At 43.3% G+C, this 25,046-nt stretch overlaps 2 protein-coding genes across 14 annotated transcripts in view; both read left to right on the top strand.

Annotated features, from left to right (window-relative positions):
- Positions 1–14,599, top strand: part of LOC147023106 (tight junction-associated protein 1-like) — a 51,899-nt gene extending 37,300 nt beyond the window's left edge. For 3 of the 9 annotated variants that reach the window (XM_085888159.1, XM_085888157.1, XM_085888166.1), the window contains 5 exons: positions 9,767–9,912; positions 10,634–10,700; positions 11,277–11,384; positions 11,601–11,684; positions 11,786–14,599. In XM_085888159.1, coding sequence (XP_085744285.1) covers positions 9,767–9,912; positions 10,634–10,700; positions 11,277–11,384; positions 11,601–11,684; positions 11,786–13,426 — 2,046 coding nt within the window. In that variant the 3' untranslated portion in view covers positions 13,427–14,599. Of the gene's footprint in view, positions 1–9,750; positions 9,913–10,633; positions 10,701–11,276; positions 11,385–11,600; positions 11,685–11,785 lie in introns of all 9 variants that reach the window. The other 6 variants (XM_085888162.1, XM_085888161.1, XM_085888165.1 and 3 more) reach the window with 4 other exon arrangements.
- Positions 14,600–21,064: 6,465 nt separating this feature from the next.
- Positions 21,065–25,046, top strand: part of WARS1 (tryptophanyl-tRNA synthetase 1) — a 57,703-nt gene continuing 53,721 nt past the window's right edge. For all 5 annotated transcript variants that reach the window (XM_085888148.1, XM_085888147.1, XM_085888146.1 and 2 more), the window contains exons 1-2: positions 21,065–21,220; positions 21,467–21,546. In XM_085888148.1, coding sequence (XP_085744274.1) covers positions 21,469–21,546 — 78 coding nt within the window. In that variant the 5' untranslated portion in view covers positions 21,065–21,220; positions 21,467–21,468. The remainder of the gene's footprint in view (positions 21,221–21,466; positions 21,547–25,046) is intronic.

Below are 25,046 nucleotides of genomic sequence, written 5' to 3'. Positions count from 1 at the left end.
TAGGTAGGTCGAATTTGGCGAGCAACCCTATCCTTCGCGGGTGGGCAATTGGCACGATCGTGGTGAGGTTAAACCCCCACCCCTGGCTAGCTCCTTGGTGGTAGTTCCAAGAGGGTCACGACTGAATTGTCCGTTCCGGTGGACGACGTGTCGCGATTTGAATTACGTGACCGATCGCACGCCGGACGGGTAGAAATTGATAACAATATATATATATATATATATATATATATATATATATATATATATATATATATATATATATATATATATATATATAGTTACGTTCACACGCGGTGCCTCATCCACACACGGCGTGCTGGGAAGCATACACCTCGGCTCACTCGCAACCTTGCACACCATTTTCCTCACACACACAGTCCCTTTCACACAACGCCTTTCACCCACGCTTTGCGCGCGTTTCAGCACACATTTCGCCACACTTGTAAACACACACCTTGGGACCACACTCGTAACCACACTGGAGATTTGTGCCACCCCAAGGGTTTCCGGGGCCTCTATACCCCCCAAGCTGCACGTGCACCCTTTCGCAGCACTCGCCCCCTCATACTCGTTCAGCACGACCGGACCCACCTGGTCGTGATCCGCCTCTAGGGAGCATAGCATCTCCCTCCGTTCCCGAAGGAGGCTCTCCGGCTGCTTGCACCGGGTCCCAACACGTTCCGCGAGCTCGCCCCCATTATCCTCCACTACCTCCGTGTGTGTGCTCGTCTTTCACCCCGTCTTTATTGTGTAGTCCCTCCTCTACTTTTTCTATCTCCCGAGTCTCTACTATTTCTTTTATTCTTTCCGTCGTCACCTCGTGTCTCGTCTCACACGTCGCAGTCACCCCATTTAGTTTTACCCTCTGTGTCACCGTCACTGTTGCTTTTCTGTCACTACCCTCGCCCAACGCGTCTCCCGAATTATTTTCTCCTCACCCGCCTCCATTGTGGGCCTGACAGCCGTTGCACTCCCCCTCAGCTCGTTCGCTCCAGCACATGGCGCCACCATTATGCCCGCCTGCAGGCATTGCCCCACGCGCTGCATCTCACCCCGCATCTTTCATTTCTTCCTTCATTTCCTTTGCGTTTCCATCCATTTTTTTTTGTTCAACTGTTGCACATTTGTATCCATTTTGCTTTCCAACGCTTGTTGCATATTTGCCAACCAATTCATTAATAGCTGGTTTAGGTTCGGTGGATCTGTGGCAGCCGCTTCGCCCTCATCAGGCGTGGATTCGCTGGGGGCTGGGGAGGGAATTTGACGGAGGTGGGGAGGGGGGGTGTCATACATCGCCTCTGCCGCTGCGCCCATTTCGGGCTCCGGGTTCGTTTGTGGGGGAGGTTGCTCCTGCACAACCAGCATTTCCTGCTCGGGGATTTCATCCTGAGTCATGGATTCTACACATTCTAAATCCATATCTACCCCCGGCTCCCGCTCGCCTTGAAACTCCATCTTATTTCTCCGAAGGGATTAAATTTAATGCGCTCGAATTTGGTGGGAATCGAGGGTCGCTCCACTCGCCCCTGAACCGATTCCCGTGAATTTAGTTGGAGACGGGGTGGATTCGAATCTCACTCCCGGACACAAAGTTACGAGGAGTGGGATGAGTTCGTATCCCACTACCTGACGCCAATGTTAAGAATTTCGGCCCGTCCGGCGTGCGATCGGCCACGTAACTCAAATCGCGACACGTCGCCCACCAGAACGGACAATTCAGTCATGACCCTCTTGGAACTACCGCCAAGGAGCTAGCCACGGGTGGGGGTTTAACCTCACCACAACCCAGTCCACATTCTACCCGCGCGAAATAGGGTGAATCGCCGAATGTCGATATACCTAAGTACCCGCGCGAGTAGCGTTCCGAGGAGTTTTAACACGCCGCAGGTCAACTCCGGACACGAACCGCTTAAGCGGCTCGTTCCGTGCTGCAGGGATAACCGAGCGGAGTTATCGTCGACCTCGATGGTTCAGATTATTTACCGGGTGTTTTAAACCCACTATCAATCCCTTACGTGATGCAAGATGGAACTTTCAAACAGAGGGAAGGACGCAACGAGGCGGGAAACAGTTCAAACAATGCACATTTATTTCACACACACAAGCAAGCACGTAAGGCAGTAATGCAATGACACAAAATGCAACAAAAACAAAAGCACTACTACCGACTATAATTATTTACAACACTTAAACAATTATACTTGTCGGACGGCACCACAGCATTCATTCAAAAGCAAAGGAAACGAAAGCCACCCTCACAGGCAAGGAGGCAGACAGGTCCGTGGACCAAATGTGCGTGGAGCCTGGAGGAGCGGCCAGGTCCATGAGACCGAAAAGGTCTTACCCGCGTCCTCGTGACGCGATGGCGGGCAAGCCGCAATGTCCGCTCAACTGCGCCCCGACTCCGTGTCCGTGGCGTGGTCGTTGAGCCCTCTCCGGCGTGCTCCGCGCCAGCACGTTTGGGTCGGCACCACGGTTAAGGTGTGGGAGGAACGGGGCCACCGGCACTATCTCAGCGCGGATGTGGGGGGGGGGGAGAATTGTTTATGCGAGGGGAATGTCTGGCTGGCTTGGTCGCTTGTGAGAGCGAAGGTGGGTCGATTCCACGACGAGACGATCCCATCGACGAGACGAGACGACACCACACTACAACTCCCAACTTCGACGATGACCTCCGTCTTCACTCAACCCGAACCCCCACGCGTCGCCTTGTGCTCGCGTCTTTATAGACTGGAGGAGGAGCCTGTATGCAGATTTTAGGATCAAAACGCGATTGGAGGCCAGGCCACGCCACCCTCTGTTCAGCCATTGGTGTGGCAAAAAGGGGCTTGAGCCTCTTTTGATCCGAATTCTCTCCCGTGAAGAATCCACATTCATCGTGCTTGGAGGCGGGGCCATACCGCCCGACGCTTGCCCATTGGACGGAGAAAAAGGGGCGTGAACCCTTCCTGATCCGAATTTCTCCCTGAGAGGAACACATTCGTACCCACGGCTCGACGCATTCGGCATCAATTACCGAACGGGCCCTAGACAGCACGACGTCTGGTGTTGACTGGTGGTGTGGGGTCGATGGTTGTGGAAGGAGAAAGGTGAAGGTGGTGGGGGTGTAGTGTCGTGTAGAAGATGCTTAGCAAGCAGACACGAGCGGGGGAACAGTCGAGCCGGGCTGTGTTGCACAAGCGCGAGCGCGGGCGTACTTTGCCCGCGGCTCTCCTTTATTACGTACTCAGCACACTCACAAGCCGGGCGACTACGGCATCACTACAACGCCTCAGGCGGCGCGCACTCCTTATATTCCTGGCAGACACGACGCCCACGCCGACCACTCCTCCCATCATCATGCCCCGCCCTGCATGCCCGCAGGCTATACCACAGGGGGGTTTGCTGTGGTGGTTTGGTGGTTGGCAGGCATCGTTTGGGAATGGCGGTGAAGCGATGTTTGCAGGATGGAGTTGTGGAGGTAAAGAGGCAAAGCTGGTGGTGTTTGAGTTGTTGGTGGCTTAATGGTCCAAAATAACAATAGAGAAAGAAAAATGGCTAACTCAAAGCATCGCAGCCCTGATAAATCACTCGTATTCCCCCTAAACAACAGGTGTGAGCTAACTACACATGAACTTACCGATATATCTCACCTGAGGACCCTTTATGGTATAATGCAAATTTCCACAACCGTAACAATGTGCATATATATATATATATATATATATATATATATATATATATATATATATATATATATATATATATATATATAGGCATATTATGTGATACCGGTCGTCCATCTGTCTGTCTGTCTGTTTGTCCGTCCGTTCCTGTCCGCACTCTAACTCCCAAAGTTTTCCACTTTCACGTTTCATATTTGGTACATAGGTACAGACTGTGGAGACGGTGTCGTGACATAAGTTCGTCATCTAAAGTGGTTGCCATGGCAACCAGGATGCTGTTTTCCATCCGTTCCTGTCCGCACTCTAACTCCCAAAGTCTTCAACTTTCACGTTTCATATTTGGTACATAGGTACAGACTGTGGAGACGGTGTGTCCTGACATACGTTCGTCATCTAAAGTGGTTGCCATGGCAACCAGTATGCTGTTTTCTATGTAGTAGCACAATTCTGTATATACCTTCTTGTTCGGGCGTATATTATGCTCACTTGCGCTCTTGTTACCAATTGCAATATACAAATACAAATATTGCTTTAAAAATTATTTGGATCAGACTTCACTGCAATGCTTTATAAAAAATATTAATTGTTAGACTAGTCTTTTAAAAACGATAAATGTATAAACAGGTGAGCGTTGTGTGGCTTTGACACCAACTCTGGTTATTCCTCTTCTTGTTCTCCCATTATGTGCAGACACTTCCAGAGTTTTATTGCACTGAGGGTTTGCATGGATGCAAGAAGGAGAAAAAATTGTCCTCATGCTGGAGTATGCACACTTTAGTTGGCATTGATTTGCACCAGCTTTAAACTTGTCCTCGCTGGCAGTGTCAACCAACCTGAGGAAGAGTCCACCAGAAACCGATGGTGTCTGGGAAGGGAAGAATGATTTCCTCAGTTTGGTCCTTCCTGGGTGGGATGATAAAGCGTTCATTGTCCTCTCTTGTTGCTGTGTATGGGGTATATGGACTAGGCAATCTAATGGGATGCATACCAGGTTATGGATGCGGTGTAGTACTCTGACTTTTGAGACTGCATGTCAATGTTCGAGAGTCTCTCACTATTGTTGTATGACCATGGTAGACACACTCCCATGCGACTGCTTGGAGTTGTGTGTCACAAACATTGCTGCTCGTCTTTGCACCAACACCTTGTCTATGTTCCGATGTGTATGTGGATCTCAAAAACAGCTGGCATACTCCACAATGGGTCTTACTGATGCTTTGTAACACAGGTCCCCTATGTGATGTGGGCAGCTTCTTCGATTACAATGGAGAAAGTCCAAGGTGTTGAGGCCTTTCTTCATGATGGAATCTCCATGCTTGTTCCAGGAGAGGTCATGAGATAGCTTCACTCCGAGATGCCTGGCTGACGTTACCCCTTCCATAGGTTAATTGTGGACCTGGTTGACAAACTGGACTGGTCTATGTCCTTGTAAGCTGCCACAAAAATTCAGCCTTCAATGTACATTTATTTCCTGAGATATTGGGATCCAAAAAGATCACAAACTAGAACGGCACTCGTTAGAGCGCATACCTCTGCCATACCTCATACCTTATGTTTTGTATCCCACTGATAGGCTGGATCTACATCCAGACCTGAATCAAAATGTAATTGCATTGTTCTTGTCACCTACCCAACTTGTATACCTAGTTTTGTAATAACTCGTCGACAACTTGCTGAAATATCATGCAATATATCGTTTTGGCCCCATCTCTCAATGGTGAAGAATCACTTTAAAAAAATTCAAAACTCTCATATTTGGATGCAGATTCAGATCTTCACCAAAATCAAATTGATTAGTCCTTGTCGCACACCAAACCTGTCCACCAAATTTCATCCAAATCCATCCACAACTTTGAGATATCCTGTCCACAGATAGACAGGGATGAAAACATAACCTCCGCCCATTTTCGATGACGGAGGTTAAAATGATGGCCACAATTTTGACACCCTACCATGCACAGTAAAATGGCCATTATCTCAAAAACTCCTTTGACTGGAGTGCCTAAACTTCAGATTTGTTCATATGAATGATTGAGAAATATTTGCAAACAATTTCAAGTGAATCTGAGACCAAAGTGTGTGAGCCCTCCCAATTATTCCTTGATTTGTAATGGACTGACCTACTGCAAAGTTCGGCCATGTCGGCATTGTCTGGTCTAAAGGATCCACAAATACTGCCTATAATGTTCGATTCGCACTTATTGATCTTCGCCTGAACAAACAGTGCTGCACAATTACCTGCAGTGTGCATGCAGTGTGAGGGTCTCTCCAATACAGAATCCAGCACCACCAGAACTCTCTTCTCTGTCCTTCCTAAATACCTCAAGTCCTTGGTGAGATGGGAATATTTCACCAAAAGCGATTGTTGCGTTGAGCCAGGTTTCATTGAGAATTAGCAGTCCAGGCTTGACAGAATTTATTATATTCCATAGTTCAATCGTCTTGTTATATGAGCCTGGTGTTGGCTTAGTGGTTAGGGTGGCTGGCTTGGCATCCTAGGGTTCTGAGTTCAAGCCCCGTTTGCCACTGAATTAACACCAGGGGGTTGACTCAGCCTGTCATCCTTCCGCGGTCGGTCCCGGTGTATGCCCCGGTTAGAATAGGTGTACCATATCCCTGTGTGTCGTAAGAGGCGACCAGGGTTGGCATCAGGAAGGGCATCCGGCCATAAAAAAAACATTTCCTCAAGAAGGGAACCATGATTGAATGGAGCCCGCAAAAAAGCTGACCCCTGCTCAGCAGGGAGAAATGGCTGTAAAAAGGCTCTTTTTTAATCGCCTTCTTATGGATACTTGGACGGATTATCAGAAGAGCTTTAACATTTGGGGATGGTGTAGTAAACACTATTTGGAGATGATGTTTCTTGCAGTGAGTGGACTGATTGGGATTTGGAATGGAAAATGAAAATTTGGAAAGTGAAAATTGAGATGCTCTCAGCACTTGTGTTTGAATTCTCTGAATCGAAATCTGGGTCAATGTGGATGATTGTGGATTCAGAAAGTCTTGACGAGAAATATGGGAGACCATAACCAGGGCAGTACCAGGAGACATCAGGGTTGTCAAGGTCAGAGTACACAGATGCACACTTTATGGTACCAACAGTCAGTCTGAAAAAGCAACAGCGAATGTCTTCCACCTCACTGCTTTATTTACTACTGATGCCACATGAGTATTTGGGTTTGGACGGCATTTTCAATTAATGTTTTGACATTTCTTTGAGGGCAAAATAAGTAAATAAAGAACAATAACACTATATCACTCCTCTTTATTGTTTTATAGTAGAAAGAAAGTCTGGCGATAAACAGCAAGTTGCAAATTGAAGAATACATCGAGGCCTCAAAATGAAATAAAAAGTGGATTAGGACTTGCACGTAGATTATGATGCTCGCAACATCAAAACGGAAGTACACTCATCAGGTGGTGCACACCAAAAGGTCCCAAAAAGTGAGAGTGCCCACACGTGCTAAGATTATTTTAATTGATCGTGTTACTGAGAATTATCTATCATAACAATTAGTGGTGTACTTTACAGCACTATCGCTATCCTAGTGCATCGTATGTATCTCCATGGCAGCTGTGGCTTATCGGGTAGTGTCATTCGCTGCCGGGATACATGTGTGACCGCAGTGAAAATAGATGCTAGCTTAAATAGCGAGATTGCCCCCAGAAGATGTGCTATGCATTGTTTTTTATGAGCTCTGGTTGTCCTGCAAACTTCCGGTCAGGTTTGCATGCAAGACGACTAAACATGCGTTTTCATTTCACTATTGCTTGTAGCGTACACATTGCACTTGCAATACAAGTTACAATCTCAAGTGTGCACCCTATATTCATTGCTCGAGCTACACTTCAATCACTGATTTAACACACGTACACATACTAAAGAATCGCATCTGATGGTGCAAGCTAACAACTTCTAAGAGTGATTAACTTTTTAAAGAATTACTTGCCAGGGTAAAATCACGACATTTGAATGGTCGATGAAATTTTTGTTTTGTTTTGGCTAAACGTGTACAGTTGTATCATTATTACTATTATTTACTTTTGGAAATTTAGAATTTGGCAAGTTTAGTTATACAGTACTCTGTCTATTGTAAGTATTTTACATTTTTGCTTTTGTTATTTAAGTAAATTTACTCTACATCTTAATTCGGTCCTTTTCAATCATTAGGCAATTAAACTACTTGATATTGGTTTATTTGAAGACCATTGTGTTGAATGTATCGTGATCTCACTGCTGACATTGGGGACTCGCCGCTCCAAGTCGCAAGACCCAAACACCTTGGTTCAGAGGTCCCAGTTGTTTCGTTTGCTGCTGAGCACCAGTTCAGATCCGCAAGGCGATTTTAATTGATTCAAGCATGAACCTGTGGTGGTGATCTGGCTTTTTAAAAGATACCCTCGATTGATTAACTGGAGAACAAATTGGAATTGTAACCTCAATTAACCTGCTCAAGCACCCCAGACATATGATGTATGTCTCCATACGTCTTACTTGCAGTCATAAGTCTCCAAAAAGCTGTATACTCCCACAATATCAGAATAAAAAGGACCATAAGACAAATCGAGGCCTTGTTCAAAAATTACAATTTTGCACAGACATAATCAGTCGAAAAACTACATCCGTGTCCAGCTCTACTTTGTTTCCACGTTTGATTGGAATCACTCATCACGCTTTGACATGAAGCTTCAAATTGGTGGAAAAAGATTGCTCTTGCTCGGCAGAATGCACCCCAGAATTTGGTCTCGCAGCCTCCTGTGTGAAACCCAGGCCAAAAGCCTACATCACTAGATTCCCACCCCAATTGTGCTGATTATGACTAAATAAGCTCAAAGTATCAGCCCCTGTACCGGCTATTTTAAAGCTTTTCAAACTCGTGTAATTGTCTCGCCTGCGAGCAGCCTTGGATTCCGTTCAAACCTTTTATTTGATTGATCTCTGACGTGAGGAGCATTCAAACAGCTTGCCTGTGCTGTTGCCTTTCAACGAGCTTCAATTATCTTCGGGCAATGAGGTGCAAAGTGTGTTCCTATCCACACGGAAGAGCCGGTCCCGGCAAAACAGAAAACTGATGCCAAGGATCGGGTGCCAGCCAAAGAGAGATCAAAAGCCAAAGAATGGGTTGATGATGATGGCCTCTTCATCGAGCAACAGAAATGACATCACCAGCGGTTCAATTTTTATTTATTTATCCAAACTGGCTCCTCGGCTTCCAGGGTCCCTTCAATCCTCAGCTCCAAACTTGATAATTGCAGCCTTTAGTGATTGGAACAGAGATGTGGGTCCAGCTCTCTGATAAAACCATCCAGCATAGCTATACTAAGAAATCTCCTGTATGGCCCTTAATAATACATTTCAAAGCAATCAGATCTGCAAGAAAGGCTATCATGTTGATTTGTGGCTCGATGGATGAAATTTTGAATTGCTCCCTTCCCAAAGCTTCACCTATGAATGAATGCTTATGTGAAATGTGACTCATGGAATTCATACCTGTGGTCTTTTTCAATGTGGCAAACAGATTGACTTGTGCTTCATACCAATTCCGACATGAATGCACTGCTAAAACCGAGAGGGGAGAGAAGGGTGTTTTTTTTTTTTTATGAATAGCTGTGCTTGGGATTGGTAGAGGTACATAATTGGAAGAGGAGTGGAAGTAAGTGGATTAAATGGGGCAAGGCCAAATGTGGAAGGTCTGCATTCATGACCCAGCACAAGCATGCGTACCTGCTACCCAGCAAGCGTGCCACCCTTGTGCCTTGCACCTTGCTCCTTCTCTCTTCTCTCTTCCCATTTAACTTGTTCCAACTGCTACTTGTTGCTGGAAAATTTGGACTATCTCCCTTTAATTATCCCAACCTCCTACTAAAAGATTTCTACTTGTTTAAACCCTCATCCAAATACAGTACCATGAAGTTGAGAATAGTAGTGATTGGTCATTGGCATTTTTCTTGTATTATGAAAAACGGAGAACTCGTGTTTTTTTGTTGTTGTTTTCGTAAAATACCAATGACAATTTTCCCTTTCATTGCCTTTCTATAAGACGTGATATTTGCAGATTTTACATTGATGAATCTGACATAGGTATCTGCGAGAGCAGCGCAGGGAGCTGTACGATCTTGTACGCTGTGGTGAGAAGCGCTTGCAAGAAGTGCAGGATGAGCTGGCCATGGTGCAGGCTCGTATGGGGAAGGAGCTGAGGAAGAGCCGCCATGAGGCCCACTTGCTGCATGAAGAGTTGTACGGGTGAAGAAATGGAGCATGATGTTTGCAAAAAAATTTAAGTTTTTAAAATGAACGGTCACAAACGAATCTGGAATTGAGTATTCCTGAAGTCGTGTGGGTGAAGATAAATATTCTGATTACTGTGGTCGATTGATTATTATAATAAACGAAGTGTTTCTTCACTGCCCAACACAAAGTTCAAAATCTATGCAAGTGGCTTGTTTACTAAACTATTGTTATTTGGTGTATGATAACCTTGTGCATGTTTACATGGCCTTGAGTACTCTGATTCTTTTTTTTCTGTAGAGTGAGGCTCATGGAAGAGTGCGGTAGATCTGACTATGGGACAAACGTTAAGGGAATTGATGAATGAACAGGATCAGAGGAAAGGGAGGACGGTTCGGGTTTGAAAACCCAGAAAACTGAAACCAGCAAGTGAGGTAGTTGTGTTAGGAAAGGTTAGCAGTATAATAAAATAATGGAAAGGAATTGGGGTTCATAGATGGCAGTGCACTGCTTGCTTGAAGCCCAAGAGGGAAGAGTGAGACAGAACAGCCTTTGTAAGGTGGTTCAATAGATGGGAGAAGCAAGGAATAAGAGTTGAGGTGTGCATTCTGGCCCCTTTTCTGCCTGTTTGGCTCAGGGAGGTATCTCTCTGGTACAGTATTGCTTCAATGTTTCTTGTGTGTTTTGAAGCAAAAAGAGAGTCTCAGCTCAAGTATTTTTTTTACCTTTTCTGCAGATTACAGTGCAACTATACCACAGTGCTTCAGCATAATGAAGAACTGGATGAAAAGCTCATTAACACGGTATGTCGCAGGAGGATGATGTGAACAAGTTTCACAAGCACAATTGATGCCATTTGAGGATCATTGGGCAACATATTTTCAAACTGAATATCAACACTAAGCAAAAGTAGTTGTTTAAAAGGCTGGCCATCTCAAACCCCTGACCCGGCTGCATCCAACAGCCTAGCCCTTCAAAAGGAAAAGCTTCATGAACATCTCCACTTGCTTGTCTTGCCTTTGTCTGTGGAATTGCTCCTTTAGCCTGTGTTTTGTGATGCTCTTTTCTCCAGTTGCATACAACTACAGTTCATCACTACTTTGTTGTCTTCCATTCCTACCTTTTTGAGTTTAATTTTTTTCTCTCTCTCTAAGCCTGCCCCTCTCATGTCTACTTGCAGCTTCATCTACATTCTTTGTTTGCATAATCTCATGTCCACTTTGTTTCCTTTACCCATTAATAGTTTGTTGACTTTGTATCCTCTGCCATGCAGCTGTTGCAGGAATCCTAACCACTGAAAATTTATAAGTTTAAAATTTGTCAAGTATCATCATTATCAAATATGACTTTTTTCTGTTTTTTTTATTTTTTTTTTTAAGGTGAATAATTTTGATGTGGAGAGGCAGACAATGAATGAGGAGATTGTGGGACTAACAGAGAGACTTGTGGAGGCACAGACGACAATCGACCGGTTGGAGGAGGAAAATGTAAGTTTTCTTGATCAAAGAAGGTTTTTTTGCAAAGTAACTTGAAACCGAATAATCTACATAAGTGTGGATTTTACCCAAGTCTCCCAAAACTCACCAGACATTTTTGGCAAACTACATGGCCACCAAATAAATATGATGTGCAGTTTTTGTTGTCCCATCAGCTTTGTTGGAATTGTTTTATGATGTTACAGATTCTATGACCCTTTTCTCCAGGATCGAAACAGACAGGATTGCAGTTTAGCCGTTCAGCTCCTTCACTGTTACAAGTCTCACTTTCGTGCACACAAGTTAGCCGAGGTAACTTGAAGCGAAGGTTGAGACCATTAGTCTGATTGGATGAAACCTGTGATTTGCATCTGCTTACTTGTCACCATTTTTGTCCCTTTTTAACCCCTCAGCTTCCAATGCAGATGCAGAAGGTTTTGCAAAAGTATCAATCCTTTGAGACCAAGAATGCAGCAGAAATGGGGACAGAATTTAACAAAAACACTGGATTAGGGTCAGTGTTGAAAGCCCGTGCTGGCGTGCTTGTTCATGAACGACCAGAGCCTCTGATGCTGCTGTCAGATACACCATGTACCTTACCACCACCACCTGTCGGGCACGATACATTTGTGCGTGTCGACATGACATCTGCAACAGAAGAGACAACAGATCAGCTTGAAATGATAGCTGACATGGCATCAATGAAGACTCCAGTGCCAAATGGAATACCTGATCATGAATTGGGTATCAGAGATTGCATAAAGGGTTCTCCTTCACCGGGTCGCCTCACACCCTATCCTCTACCACCCAGCATCCCACAGTCTCCAACTTTCTTGACTGAGCGCCAAGCATTGTTTTCCTTTCCAGGTGAAGTGGCAGTCACAGGGAAAGGACCTCTGCCAAACTGTACATATGCAACACGCCAAGCAATCTCACTTAGCTTGGCAAGACAAGGTTCACCTGGAACTCCATATCCTTCTCCACCATCTTGCCATGCTTTGCTAAGCACGAGCACCCAAGACCCTAAATTTACCTCAATTTCCAGTCCTGTTCCTACTCGATTGTTTGTTGGAAACGAGTTACCTGGACGGCTAATTGGGAGCTCTACACCTGAAAAATGGCTCTCTCAAGCCAATGATAGTGAAATTGATGAGGCAGCAACAGGGAGAATAGTAATGTGGGATGATTCTCAAGATGTTATGGACGATTCCTTGGAAAGCTGGAAACGGCTCTTTGTGGAAAGGTTGCCTCCAGATGCAGGGGAATGTTTGAGTATGCGAACTGCTTTTGGAAGTGATCAGGCCAGCTGTTCTAGGATGAAAAGCCAAGCAGTTGAAGATTGCACAAACGAGTGGGAATTGAAGAATACGGGTGAGAAGATACTGAGGTGGGAATGCAGTATGAATAAAAAGGAATTTTTTTCAGATAAAGCAGAGATCGCTGAGAATCTTTATGAAAAAGAAAATGGCACATCAGACTATGTGGAAAAGAGACAGGGAATAACAGAAGATGAGAGTGACGAAGGAAGATCAGATGTGGTCACTCGGCCAGATGTTAAATATGAGCATGGAAACAGTGGCCAGATATATGAAAGTGGGAATGAGGTGAAATGTGTCACTGTGATCACAGAAGAAAAATGGTGCAGTGAGGAAACTGAAAATGAAGAGAACGCAATTGTCACGAGGCAAAGCAGGAGGGAACAATGCAAAGAAAAAACATTTGACTATGATGAGGGAGATGCTGAGTGTGAACGAGAAGATGATGTATGTTGTGTTACAGGGCATATCGAAGGAGACTGTAGTGAAAAACCAGGTGAGATTTGGATACAAGGTGAAGAACAGGCCACAGAAGAATGTGGTGATGGTGAAACAGCACAATGCATCACTGGAGGGCAAAATTTGGAAAACTTTGAGCAAGTTGTGGGTGAGGTTTGGAGAGCGCGTAGTCCGAAACGAATGGGAGTCCACCATGCCAAAAGACAGCGTAGCCTACATCGTGCTCAGGAAGAAGGCAGCATTTTGCCTTTGCTCGACAAAGATTTCCTCAGTGATTGACCTTGTGCCACACAATATTGACTTATTTCTTTCCATCCCTGTCCCTGAAGTCTTGAAATATCAGGATGTGTATGCAGTGAGAGTAACGATTAATAGAGTGGTAATTTGCAGAACTAAAAGATTCTTAAGTTTGAAATCTAAATTTCAGGATTAATGACAAAAATGGGGAAAGATGGCCAAGGAATGGAATGTAAACTTTGCACAGCATATGTTTTGCTGAGGTGTCTTATCTTGGTGCCTCTGGCTGAACAATTGTTTATGATGTTATCCCTCCAGTCATTGGATTTCTTTTTTTTGGATACCTGAATAGCTTTTCCATTTTTCTCCATATCTTGCCTGCTTCCAAAATCCCAAATGGTGCTAATCCAAGCTATCGAACAAAGATTTGAATTTATATCGTATTATTATTGTATTTACTACTACTATTGTTTCCAAAGTTTTTGTTTGTTTGTTTTGTTTTTGTTTTTTTTCTTCATAATAACTTGTTCATAATCTTATATATTTACTTTTTGTTTGTTTATTATACAAATGTGCTGGATCACTCGAGTGAGTATTTGCTTGTCATAGGCACTCAAAAATGCCAGACCCACCTTTTGCCCACACCATTAGGCCACTTGGCCAAGTGAAATGAAATGGTCATGGTCAAACGACCCTCTGCCTTGGAGCATTTCCTTGGCTGTTGCTCCAACATTGGTTTGTTTTTCTGAAAAGCCATGCTTGAAACTATTATTAGTTTATCTTCATGCAATGCAAATCTCCCTCAACTCTCTTGGGGGCTTGTTCTGCAAGCTCAGAAAGCAGAGTTTGCTTCGTGCTTATCGGTGAATGATAGGCATGTGAGTTATCGTTCTTCTGAATGCAGTTACTTGCATAAAAGGATATTCATTCCATGCTGTAAGGCTGATGAAGTGGATGCCACCTCATCATTGATGCTGTAATTGCTAGAAAAATGCTATTTTCTTTCCTTCATAATGCTTTTTTGAAACTTCACCTTCTGATAACTTGGGCAGAAAGCCAAATAATTTTCTTTGTAATATCAAATCGCTATATTTTTTTAGATTGCAAAATGGCTTTTTAGTCGAGTAGAGTACCTCAGCAGAATGTTTAAGTATTGGTGCTTCTGCCTCTGCATCCCTTTGGGTGAATTTGAATAAACCTATTTCTTCACTTTCATGTTTTTGTTTTTAACACTGTAATTCGATAAGAAATAAAGGTAATGGTGCTAAGCTAGCAATTAAAGTTAGGTCAGTTGATGTCACCTGCTGCGTAATGACACGAGACTAGTACCTGTGACTGCTCAACAGATAATGCTGAGCAGGAGTTAAGTAACCTGTCCACCAAGAAGTATCAAAGGCTTTAAATGCATGAGTGCTGGCACAGTGTAATGGGACCCTCAATGGAAAGAAATGCCATTAAAAAAAACAGATGAGTTATAATTTTTGAAGTGATTCATGGCCCGCCACACACCTGCAAGTTGGTGTAACTGCAGAACATGGTAAGTTGATGAAAGTCATTGTGGACAATCCAAAAATGAATTGTACAAACTTGATTTGTAAAATAGTTAAAATAACCTGAATTCAAATGATTAATCTTGACATGCATGCCACTTCATCCATCCAGTTAGTGAGACTGTACATGAGCACAATGAAACCATACCCAAATCATCAGGCTAGCCTAGACACCTGAGTGATAACAATAGACACTTAAATTGTACCCTGGAAACTCACTCCATGATATTTGGGGATTTAAAATAAACTTCAAGTTAGTTATACAAATGGGCTCGAGGTAAACACACTTGCCTCTAAGCCGTCTAGCCTGGGTTCGAATCCCGACCCAGATATAAACAATTATCACAGTGATTCACAGGCATGGTGATTCATCAATGTGTGTGCCATCCCTCAGATAGACGTTAAACTGGAATCTGTTTGCCGGCATTAGTTGGTCGACGTCAAAGATTCCACGGCCTCCTTCGCGAAGAGTAGGTGAGCTATCCCTGGCAGTCCGGGATGATCCAAATTCCTGCCCTAACTATTGCTGGGAAGGCAATGGCAAACCACAAAGTATAACCCTTGCTCAAGAAGCTGCTTCGGCAGCACCGACGGTCTGTGAATAGTATGGTGAGAGAGACAGATATATATATATATATATATATATATATATATATATATATATATATATATATATATATATATATATATATATATGCGTGTCACAATAAGTGCAGGGGTAGCATAGCAAATCTGGAATAAGTGTAAAGAACTCTGTGAAGCATGGAAACATTCCATTACCCGTAAAATTTGGAGTATATAAAGCCTGTAGCAGGCTGGTATTGTTGTATTGAAGCGAAATGTGGACAATGCGGATCAAAGATTTAAAAGTAATGGAAAGAACAGGTATCAGAATTTTCTTCATTTGTATGCAGTACAAGGCTGTGGGGTAGCATCATTGGCTGAGGGCATGGCTGTGCTGCTGATGCAATGCCATGTGCTATTTAGGATAGGAATTTGGCCATGATGCCGGGGATGGCTCACCTAAAGGTACTCTTTGTGTAGGACACTGTGGGATCCTGAGCGTCCACCAATGAATGCTGGCAGACAGGATGCCCGTTTAATGTCCACAGATGAGAATGACAGCTGGGTGTTCCAAAACGAACCGGACAACTTTGGTTGTTAATATATTTCGAACCACAAATGATACGATACCCTTTTGTTAATATGATACAGAAACTCAAAGTTTTGTGCACATCATCAATACATTTCAATGTGAGCTCTATTTGTCACGCGCAGGACATCAAGGCAGTACGAAAGTTCTTGCCAGGTTCAGCTCAGCATGTTTGCGTCCACCAGTGCACATGCAGCTGTGATCCAAGAACGAAGATCTTGCAGGTTTGCCACCTTGGTATTGTAGACATCTTTGACAAACCCTCACAGAAACAAGGGAGGTTATGTCTGATAATTGTGGGGTCCAGGCGGTTAGTCCATGTTGGCCAATCCAGCGATCTGGAAAATTTTCATTTTGGATGGCTCGAACAACTAAGTATGCAGCAGTCCGGGATGATCATTGCAATGTTCCCAATGAGGGGTAGCGCCGTCCTGTTCAAAAATTATATCGTGCTGCAGGTCTACAATCTGTGGGAAGGCAAATCCTTCTAACATATTCATGTAAATTGTTGAGGTCACTATTCTCCGCAAAGAAAAACAGAAGGCCACACCACACATTGATCTTTGGACTGTTGCGTATGTGTTCAATGACCACGTGGGGTTTTTTTGAGCCCCAGAGCCTCATATTGTGCCGGTTGACTTTCCCTGATGCATGAAAGCAAGCTTCGTCTGTGAACATGACCCTTTTCAGGTAATCTTCGTCATCCTCCATGACCGAGCATTTCCAAGGCAAACGCCTTGCTTTTGCATCCGTCCTTTTGTTTGAGGTCTTGCAGAATCTGCACCTTAGAGGCATAAAGCTTCAGTTTTTTTTTTTAATGCAAAATCCTGTATACAGTGGTGGTTGGTCATCTGAGTTCTCCGGATGCGGGTGGAATTGATTTTCTGTGATTTTGTTGAAATGATTCACGCACTCGTTCAACATCTGCTGCACTCGTGCTTGGTCCACTGGTACTTTTCTGTTTCTGACAACTTGCAGTCTCGTTAAACATCTTGTACCACTCTGTGACATTAGTCCGTGATGGCGGATTCCTTCCATATCTTGTACGGAAATTACGATGAATTTGTGTGTTGGATCTTGTCTCGATTAACCATTTGGCGCATTGAGCTTTCTCCTGTGGAGTCGCCATTTTCTTTTACATTAAACCTCCAGACCTGAAAATAAAGCTTTATGAGTTTGTTTCATACAAAACAAAGGGTATCGTTTCATTTGTGGTACTAAATATATTAACAACCAAAGTTGTCCGGGTCTTTTTGGAACACCCTGTATAATTGGTGGATGAAAGGATTTTTTTTTTTTGTATATCTTGTCGAGGCTCGTGTGAGAGCTAACACACAACGCACAGCAAGAGGGGCATGAGATAAGAGGGGTGGGAGTTGGAAGGATGGACATTACAGGGACTTTCAGGAAGCAAAAACTTTCGTCGACCGAAGCTAAAATACTCCATTTCTCCACATGAATTTACGGAATTATGTTTGACCTCACTGTGACCTTTGACCGATTTTGACCAAAATCTAATCAGCGCTAGCCATCACCCTCCTGAATCACGTGGTGTAATTTGACATTGGTAGCTTCTTCCGTTCTAGAGTTATCATGCCTACAAACAAACACACAAACAGAGGACGGAAGTCATCAATATACTTACGAAATCTTTAGATTTCGTAAGTAACAAGCAGTCATAGACTGGTACTTACGAAATCGTCAAATTGACCTCTGACCTTGTCTAATAAAAGCTGTCTAGAGAAGGTAGCGACGCAAACCAGAGGTTTCTACGATGATTCTGTACAAAACCATCAAAAATGGAATGTTTGACCTCACTATGACCTTGACCTTTGACCAAAATCTAATCAGCGCTAGCCATCACCCTCCTGAATCACGTGGTGTAATTTGACATTGGTAGTTTTTTCCATTCTCAAGTTATCGTGCTTACAAACAAACAAACAAACACACAAACAGAGGACGGAAGTGATCAATATACTTACGAAATCTTTAGATTTCGTAAGTAACAAACAAGTGAAATTGCTCGTTGAGCAAGGAATTGCCAGAATAACTTTGTCATATCTCCATCCATGATCCACACAGAGATCCATGATCTCTGAAAAAACAAAAACCTGGAGTTTGATCTTTCAAGGTCACCAGATTTGTCTTGACCTTGTGAATTCAAATAGTGACAAGCTTTGCATGCGCGAAATCAAACCTCCCTGGAATGAAATCAATAACAACGAATTTACAACACTTGAACTTTGTTGCCATGGTAACCGGAAGTGACTCACCCAAATTTCCTCATTTTTGGCAAATAATAGGACACTCATACCAAGATACCACATGCCAAATTGGAAGTTAATCGGGATCGAAATGACGTTTTTTTTAATCACAATTTGAAAGTTTTGACCCGACCCCCCCCCCCCTGACATTTGACTCCTGACCACTAAGAAGGGTGTTGGTGTGACACCCCAATGACATATGGTTGGATGCAGTATTGGAAGATGCACATTTTGGATTTGGTTTGAAGTCGATATACGACCATTTTAGCGGACGTTATTGTAAAACGACAAGTGTCTAAGTTGGACCATGGCCGATGTCTGTACCCAGTTTGGTCATGATCGCTGAAACGATGTGGCTGCTACAGGGTAAACAAACACACAAAGAAACAGACACACAGACAGACACACAGAATGCCACGCACAACCGACCAACATAATTGTCGAAATCCGAAGGATTCCGGCAATTAACAAATAGAAAGGGGTGAAAAAAATCATCACCTTCACCTTCGGTGGCGGAGGTAAAGATAGTGAGGAAAATAAATAACAATGAAAGAGAGCTGCATTTACATTTTATTTCCCATCAAGAAAATGTGTCTCCCATTTTGATATTTTTTTATCATATTTTACCACCGAAACACGATGTAATCGTGTCATAATCATTATTTTCTCGCAGAATGGAACCAGCCGATCCGCGGTGATTGGAAACAAAATGGCGTCCACTCACTCCATGGACCACGTCACCAGAATTTTATGGACGCGTCATGTCGCAACTCCAGAGTCTGACATGAAACAGGGATACAGGGACTCGACTTCCCAGCCCGCGATAATGGAGGGGGGGGGGATGATTTGTGACCTGTGTGGTTCGGGTTCTTGAGGTAAAATGCCACTTTTAAGAGTTTGACTTCCGCCAAATTGGAAAACTCCGTTGAATACCACATGTTATGTGGATTGATGATGGCGGTTTTATATTTTAAAATTATTTTCTAAAAACATGACCGTTCCTGAGCTAAAAAATTAAATGCCTTCCAAGAATTGACATTTATCGAAGTGGATAATATCAGTGAATGCCTCTCGGTTTACGTTTTGTAACAATGTATAGGTTGTCCAGGGACGCTTTACGTATTTTTCTTGCTGACGATGGATTTGGGCTCCATTTCTCAAGATAAACTACCAATGGTGCTCTGTGTGGGTGGCAGATTCGGATTGCTTGGAAACCGACGGCAATGCTCACAGTTCTCTTTTTATTATTATTATTATTATTATTATTATTATTATTATTATTATTATTACTAGTGCGTGTCCGTATGTGCGTGGCCGTAAGTGCAAAAAAAAAAATAATAAAAAAATATATATATATTAATATATATATATATATATATATATATATATATATATATATATATATATATAACTAAATAAATAAATAAAGAAGAAGAGTTGTGACGTCAAAGAAACGTGTCCTGTCATTGGTTTGGTAAATAAATGGCCATAACTTGGGAAGCACTTGTCCGATTAATATCAAACCTTGAAAAGGCACATCCTCAGGTCCCCAGCAATATACCTGACAAGTTTCAATTAGATGGGACCAGCGGTTGTCGAGAAACAGCGGTCGCAGACACACAGACACACAGAGATTGCTGGAATTATAGATAGACTCGTACGTGCCCGTTTAAAAAAAAAATTCAAACTGCGACCAAGAAACAACAACCACACAGGCCGTTCCATCGCTCTGGCGTGCCCGTACATGCGTGGCCCGGAAATTCGCATATCGCAGTCACGATTATTCGCAATTTAGTTTTAATGGCCAATTATTCAATTAGCGCCGACGTATTTTGCCTATTCGCAATGTCGTGGCAAGGAAAAACAAAAAGAGAAGGGAAGAAAAAAAATTTACTTTCTGGTTCGGAGCATACCAGCTCACTCTGATGTTACCGAAATTTATGCACCATCTAATATGAAAACGATCATAACTTGGGGCATAGTGTTTATCTATAAATGTGCATAAGGAATCGAGAAATTATTAGAATACACGAAGTCATCACTCTCCGGAAGTCCGTACGTTGTAACCCGTAATGGCGAACGCAGCTGAGCTTCCCTTCCCCCATCGGCCACGCCCACGCAGCAACGTGTCTTGTCATTGGTTGCTAAATAAATGGCCATAACTTGGGAAGCACTTGTCCGATTAATATCAAACCTTGAAAAGGCACATCCTCAGTCAGGTCCCAGCAATATATCTGGCAAGTTTCAATCAGATCGGACCAGTGGTTGTCGAGAAACAGCGGTCACAGTTACACACACACACACACACACACACACACACACACACACACACACACACACACACACACACACACACACACACACACACACACACACACACACAGACACATAAACACACACACACACACACACACACACACACACATAAACACACACATACACACACACACACACACACACACAGATTGCTGGAATTATAGATAGATTATTATTTTATTATTATTTTTCAGCACATTTTTCCGCACTTTGTGGTGTATAGTGGTGCATCATTTGCACAGCTGGTCGTCCTATATTTCCTCCTTTTCGCTTATTTTTTTTTCTTCCGTTCGTAACGCTTTATTAAGTATTAAATAAAAAAACATCTACTTTGAATGATACTCGTTTTGAATTTAAGAACTGCAACGAATAACTAATGACGGTAAAATTGAATCTTCTCCTTCACGATCGATTTGCCCGGACGTGACGTCAATAGCGTGTTCGACGACGGGATGTTGTCTGTTTCTGTTCTCACGGTCATTCATTTCGACGGTTCCTTCATTCGCATTTAATTGCATTGTCCAGTGATATCTTTCTCTTCACCGAGACACAGGTTTGTTTAGATAACAATATGGCCAAGAGATTTTCCGAACACTAAGGGTCTCTTCATTCATCTGTTACTGCACCTTAAATATAATACGAGCTCCTTACAAGGAACTTCGTCGCATGAGGAGGCCATTAGGCCCAGAAAAGGCTGCGCTCTGGTGACCAACATATGGTTGTTTGCCCATGCTCTAACCCACTATTTATATTGAGCATTCGTCAAGCAATGAGCACCCCTTTCTGTTTGTATCTGCAGAGATGAGTGCACAAGCCTATGCAAGGGTGACCAAGCAGGGTGAGAATGTGCGACAACTGAAGGCGACAAAAGTTGACAAGGTAATAATAATATTAAAACGAGCTCAAATGAGCTAAGATCCTCGTCCTCTTGATGATGACGTGGATTTCCGCTAATGGAAATGACGTCATATGGCAGCTTGGCTGCCGGGGTAGCTGTCATTTCTTGAAGCGCGACTGTGTCGCTGATGCAGTGCCCCTCTACCAGTACACACACTGGAGCTGGTACTCATTCAGCCGACCTCGGAAGGATGACGGGCTGAGTCAACCCCCTGGTGTATTAATTCATTAATTCAGGGGCTGACGGGGCTTGAACTCAGGACCCTCGGATTCCAAGCCACCACCCTAACCACCGAGCCAACACCAGGCTCACTTCTAGCCTAAATTGGGGGCGAGGTGTTCAATCCAAAACAATGAGGACACCAAGCTCTATATTTAATCCTTGACCTTCAAGACTTAAAAAAAAACACAAGTGTCGTTGGAAGGTTAACCCTCATCCTACCAGTGTTTGTGGACCCCAGGCCTACAATCTGATGACATTTCTATATTAGTTACACAATGTATTTAATGGCTTTGTTTGATTACCTATATGTACCAGCAATGCATTTGTATGAAGTTTTAAGATTCCATCTTGCTGCACAGAGTTCCAAGCAAATTCTGTCTGGGGTCCTAACAGCCCCCCCCCCCTAGTTTTGGTTCATTATTTTATGTGTCCTTACTTTGCATGACATTTGTACTGAGCAAGTCTGCTCAACCAGTCCTCTCATTCATGATATCAGCAGGAAGGTCATTGTTGATTTTAGCTCCTCTTTGTTTTTCACTTTAATTTGCATTTGCTTCAGTGTACTCATCAGCGAGTCTTTGCTGACTGCACCCCAACTTTATTTTTCACTTATTGTTTATTATGTACTTTATTTTGTAACTACCTGGGATACCCTTTCTATGAACGGCAATAATTAGTAATTATTGATGCAACCTTTTGTTGCAAAACTGCACCGCTCCACAATATTCATTACTTGTGAAAACCTGTGGCTTTACCATGGAAAGTTTCATTGAGAATTCTGTTTACAAGTAAGATTTCTGTTGTCACTGTTGAGATCTATGCATTTATTGTGCTTGAGGCCCATCTCAAAGAGCTGGATGTCTCAATAGGGAGGTTTGTTCAAAGCATAGTAGATTGTAAGCAGTATTCATGATGTTTCATAAAATGTAATACTGCTCACTTCTGCTCCAGGCCAAGGGTAGCAGGCAGGATGGCTGGGAAATAGGGTCTGTGGTGTTTCCTGAGATTAGACAGAAGCACTGCTCCTCCGGTTGCATTGAAGTCACCCTTCATGCTGCTTTAAATACCTCTTCCTGCCGAGAAGCAGCTACACGTGCAGCTGATGTTGATCTGGATAGGCTTATTTTTCTTTTTACCATGTTTAAAACTTGTGGTATGAAGATCTAAGGAAAGAGATTCTTACCTCATTTGAGACAGCCTTGCAAGACTCGGAGAGTCAGAGGTGGGGAAGCATGAACAGTGTTGTAATAAAATTTTCGTGCGTAATTAACAGCTTTTGTCCAAGTTCGACATGAGTGTTCTCATCATCCTCCACCAAAAAGCGAGACTTAAAAATAAACAGTTCCCATCACCAAATAGCTTCTTGACTAAAACTCTCTGATTGCTCGCACCAGTAAAACTCTCCGATTGTTCACACCACCAGTCATCGCATGACATCGACAAACTTGAGCAGTTGGAGGTTTAACGGGGGGGGGGGATTTGTCAAGGGAAAATGGTCACTCCCAGAAGTGAAAAATATCACCGCAAAGCAGGCGTAACCCCTCAGCCTCTTGATGCAAACCAATTTCAAGATTGTGGCCATATTGAAAATCGCAGCACGCCCATTTTTGAAAGGAACCTTCCTCTACTCAACCCCAACACACCCTGCAAAAATGGATTTAATCGGACAAGGCATTCTCCTCGAAATCGACAGAAACCAATTTAAAGATGGCTGCCATGGAGGCCACATTGAAAATCGCAGCATGCCCATTTTTGAAAGGAACCTTCCTCTACTCAACCCCAACACACCCAGCAAAAATGGATTTAATCGGACAACGTGTTCTCGAAATCGACGGAAACCAATTTAAAGATGGCTGCCATGGAGGCCACATTGAAAATCGCAGCGCGCCCATTTTCGAAAGGAACCTTCCTCTACTCAACCCCAACACACCCTGCAAAAATGGATTTAATCGGACAAGGCGTTCTCCTCGAAATCGACGGAAACCAAAAGTTGACAGATGCCCGGACGCCCGCCAGACAACGCCTATGACGACAATACCCCTTAGCCAATTCAGGCTGAGGGGTAAAAAGGGAAGTTGTATATAAGCATGAACCTCGCTCAAAGGCCAAGAGGCTATACGTGCTCGGGCCTTCTTCTCAAGGGCTGTGAAACCTACCGTAAGATAGGTTTCACAGCAAATATGGGCTCATGCTTGCTTTACAATGAAGGGAAAACATAGGGAAGTCATGGCAATTGCGAATACCATACAACACTTAACATAGCCGATTGCTTCAGCTGACCGCTGCGTGAAAATGGCGAAGTATTATTTCATTAGGTTATAATTGTGGGTGGAGTCAGGGCAGCTGTCCATCCAATGGGTGGAAGACACAGCTCAGCTAATTAGATTTGCTGGACGTGATGTCAGCCTGTGTTATGTGTCATGTGATAGCTGTCAACCAATCAGATCTATATTATAAAGCACGAGTGTCTGTCTGTCTGTCTGTCTGTCTGTCTGTCCATCCGTCACCGAACTACTCCATCAGTTTTGGGGATAGCCCCGCCAAACCTTCTGCGGAACGTTTTGTGGTCCCAGCCGGTGTCCTAAGTGTGTGGGAGGTTTCATAAATACCTCAATACAATTATGATATTGAGTTTCAATCCATACGAAGCTGCTCCTGATCCGGATGTAACATCAGATGACTTTTCTCTTCGTTTACCTCACGAGTATTTGTAATATTGTATTTTGTTATATTCATGGTATAGTATTAATTTGTGTTTAGAATGATGCTGTCTGGAATGACAATATCGAGAGATTGAGGTTAAAGGAGAATCGGGAAAGACTGAGGAGTTCCACCCGTGACATTCGTGGATTCGAAATTTGTAGATTCATCACTGTGACGTCATTGAAATACTTTGTTGATTTCCCGAGTGTTTGTAATATTGTATTTTGTTAAATTAATGGCATGGTATTAATTTGTGATTGGAATGATGCTATTTGAATGAAAATATAGAGAGGATGAATTTATAGCAGAATGGGGAAAGTATGTGAAGGGTTACACCAGTGACATTCGTGGATTCGGCGTTTGTTGTTTCAACATTTTTTTTGCCCAAGTCCTTCATGAACCGGCTGTCCAGCGGCCATCCATCTCCTCCCATACCAAAGCATGGGTACCTCGCTCATTGTTTCAAAATGAAAAAGAAGGAAGAGTGACCTTTAAGGGTTGAGGTGGTGAATGAAAATATCTTGAGGACAATCCCCGGGTCGGACTTCATCTGTGT

Source organism: Eptatretus burgeri, chromosome 7 (genome assembly GCF_056783735.1).
Source record: "Eptatretus burgeri isolate ZD-2024b chromosome 7, Ebu_testis_v1, whole genome shotgun sequence".
Lineage (NCBI taxonomy): Eukaryota > Metazoa > Chordata > Myxini > Myxiniformes > Myxinidae > Eptatretus > Eptatretus burgeri.
The sequence above is the reverse complement of the archived record's forward strand: the minus strand, read 5'-3'. Positions and strand labels throughout refer to the sequence as shown.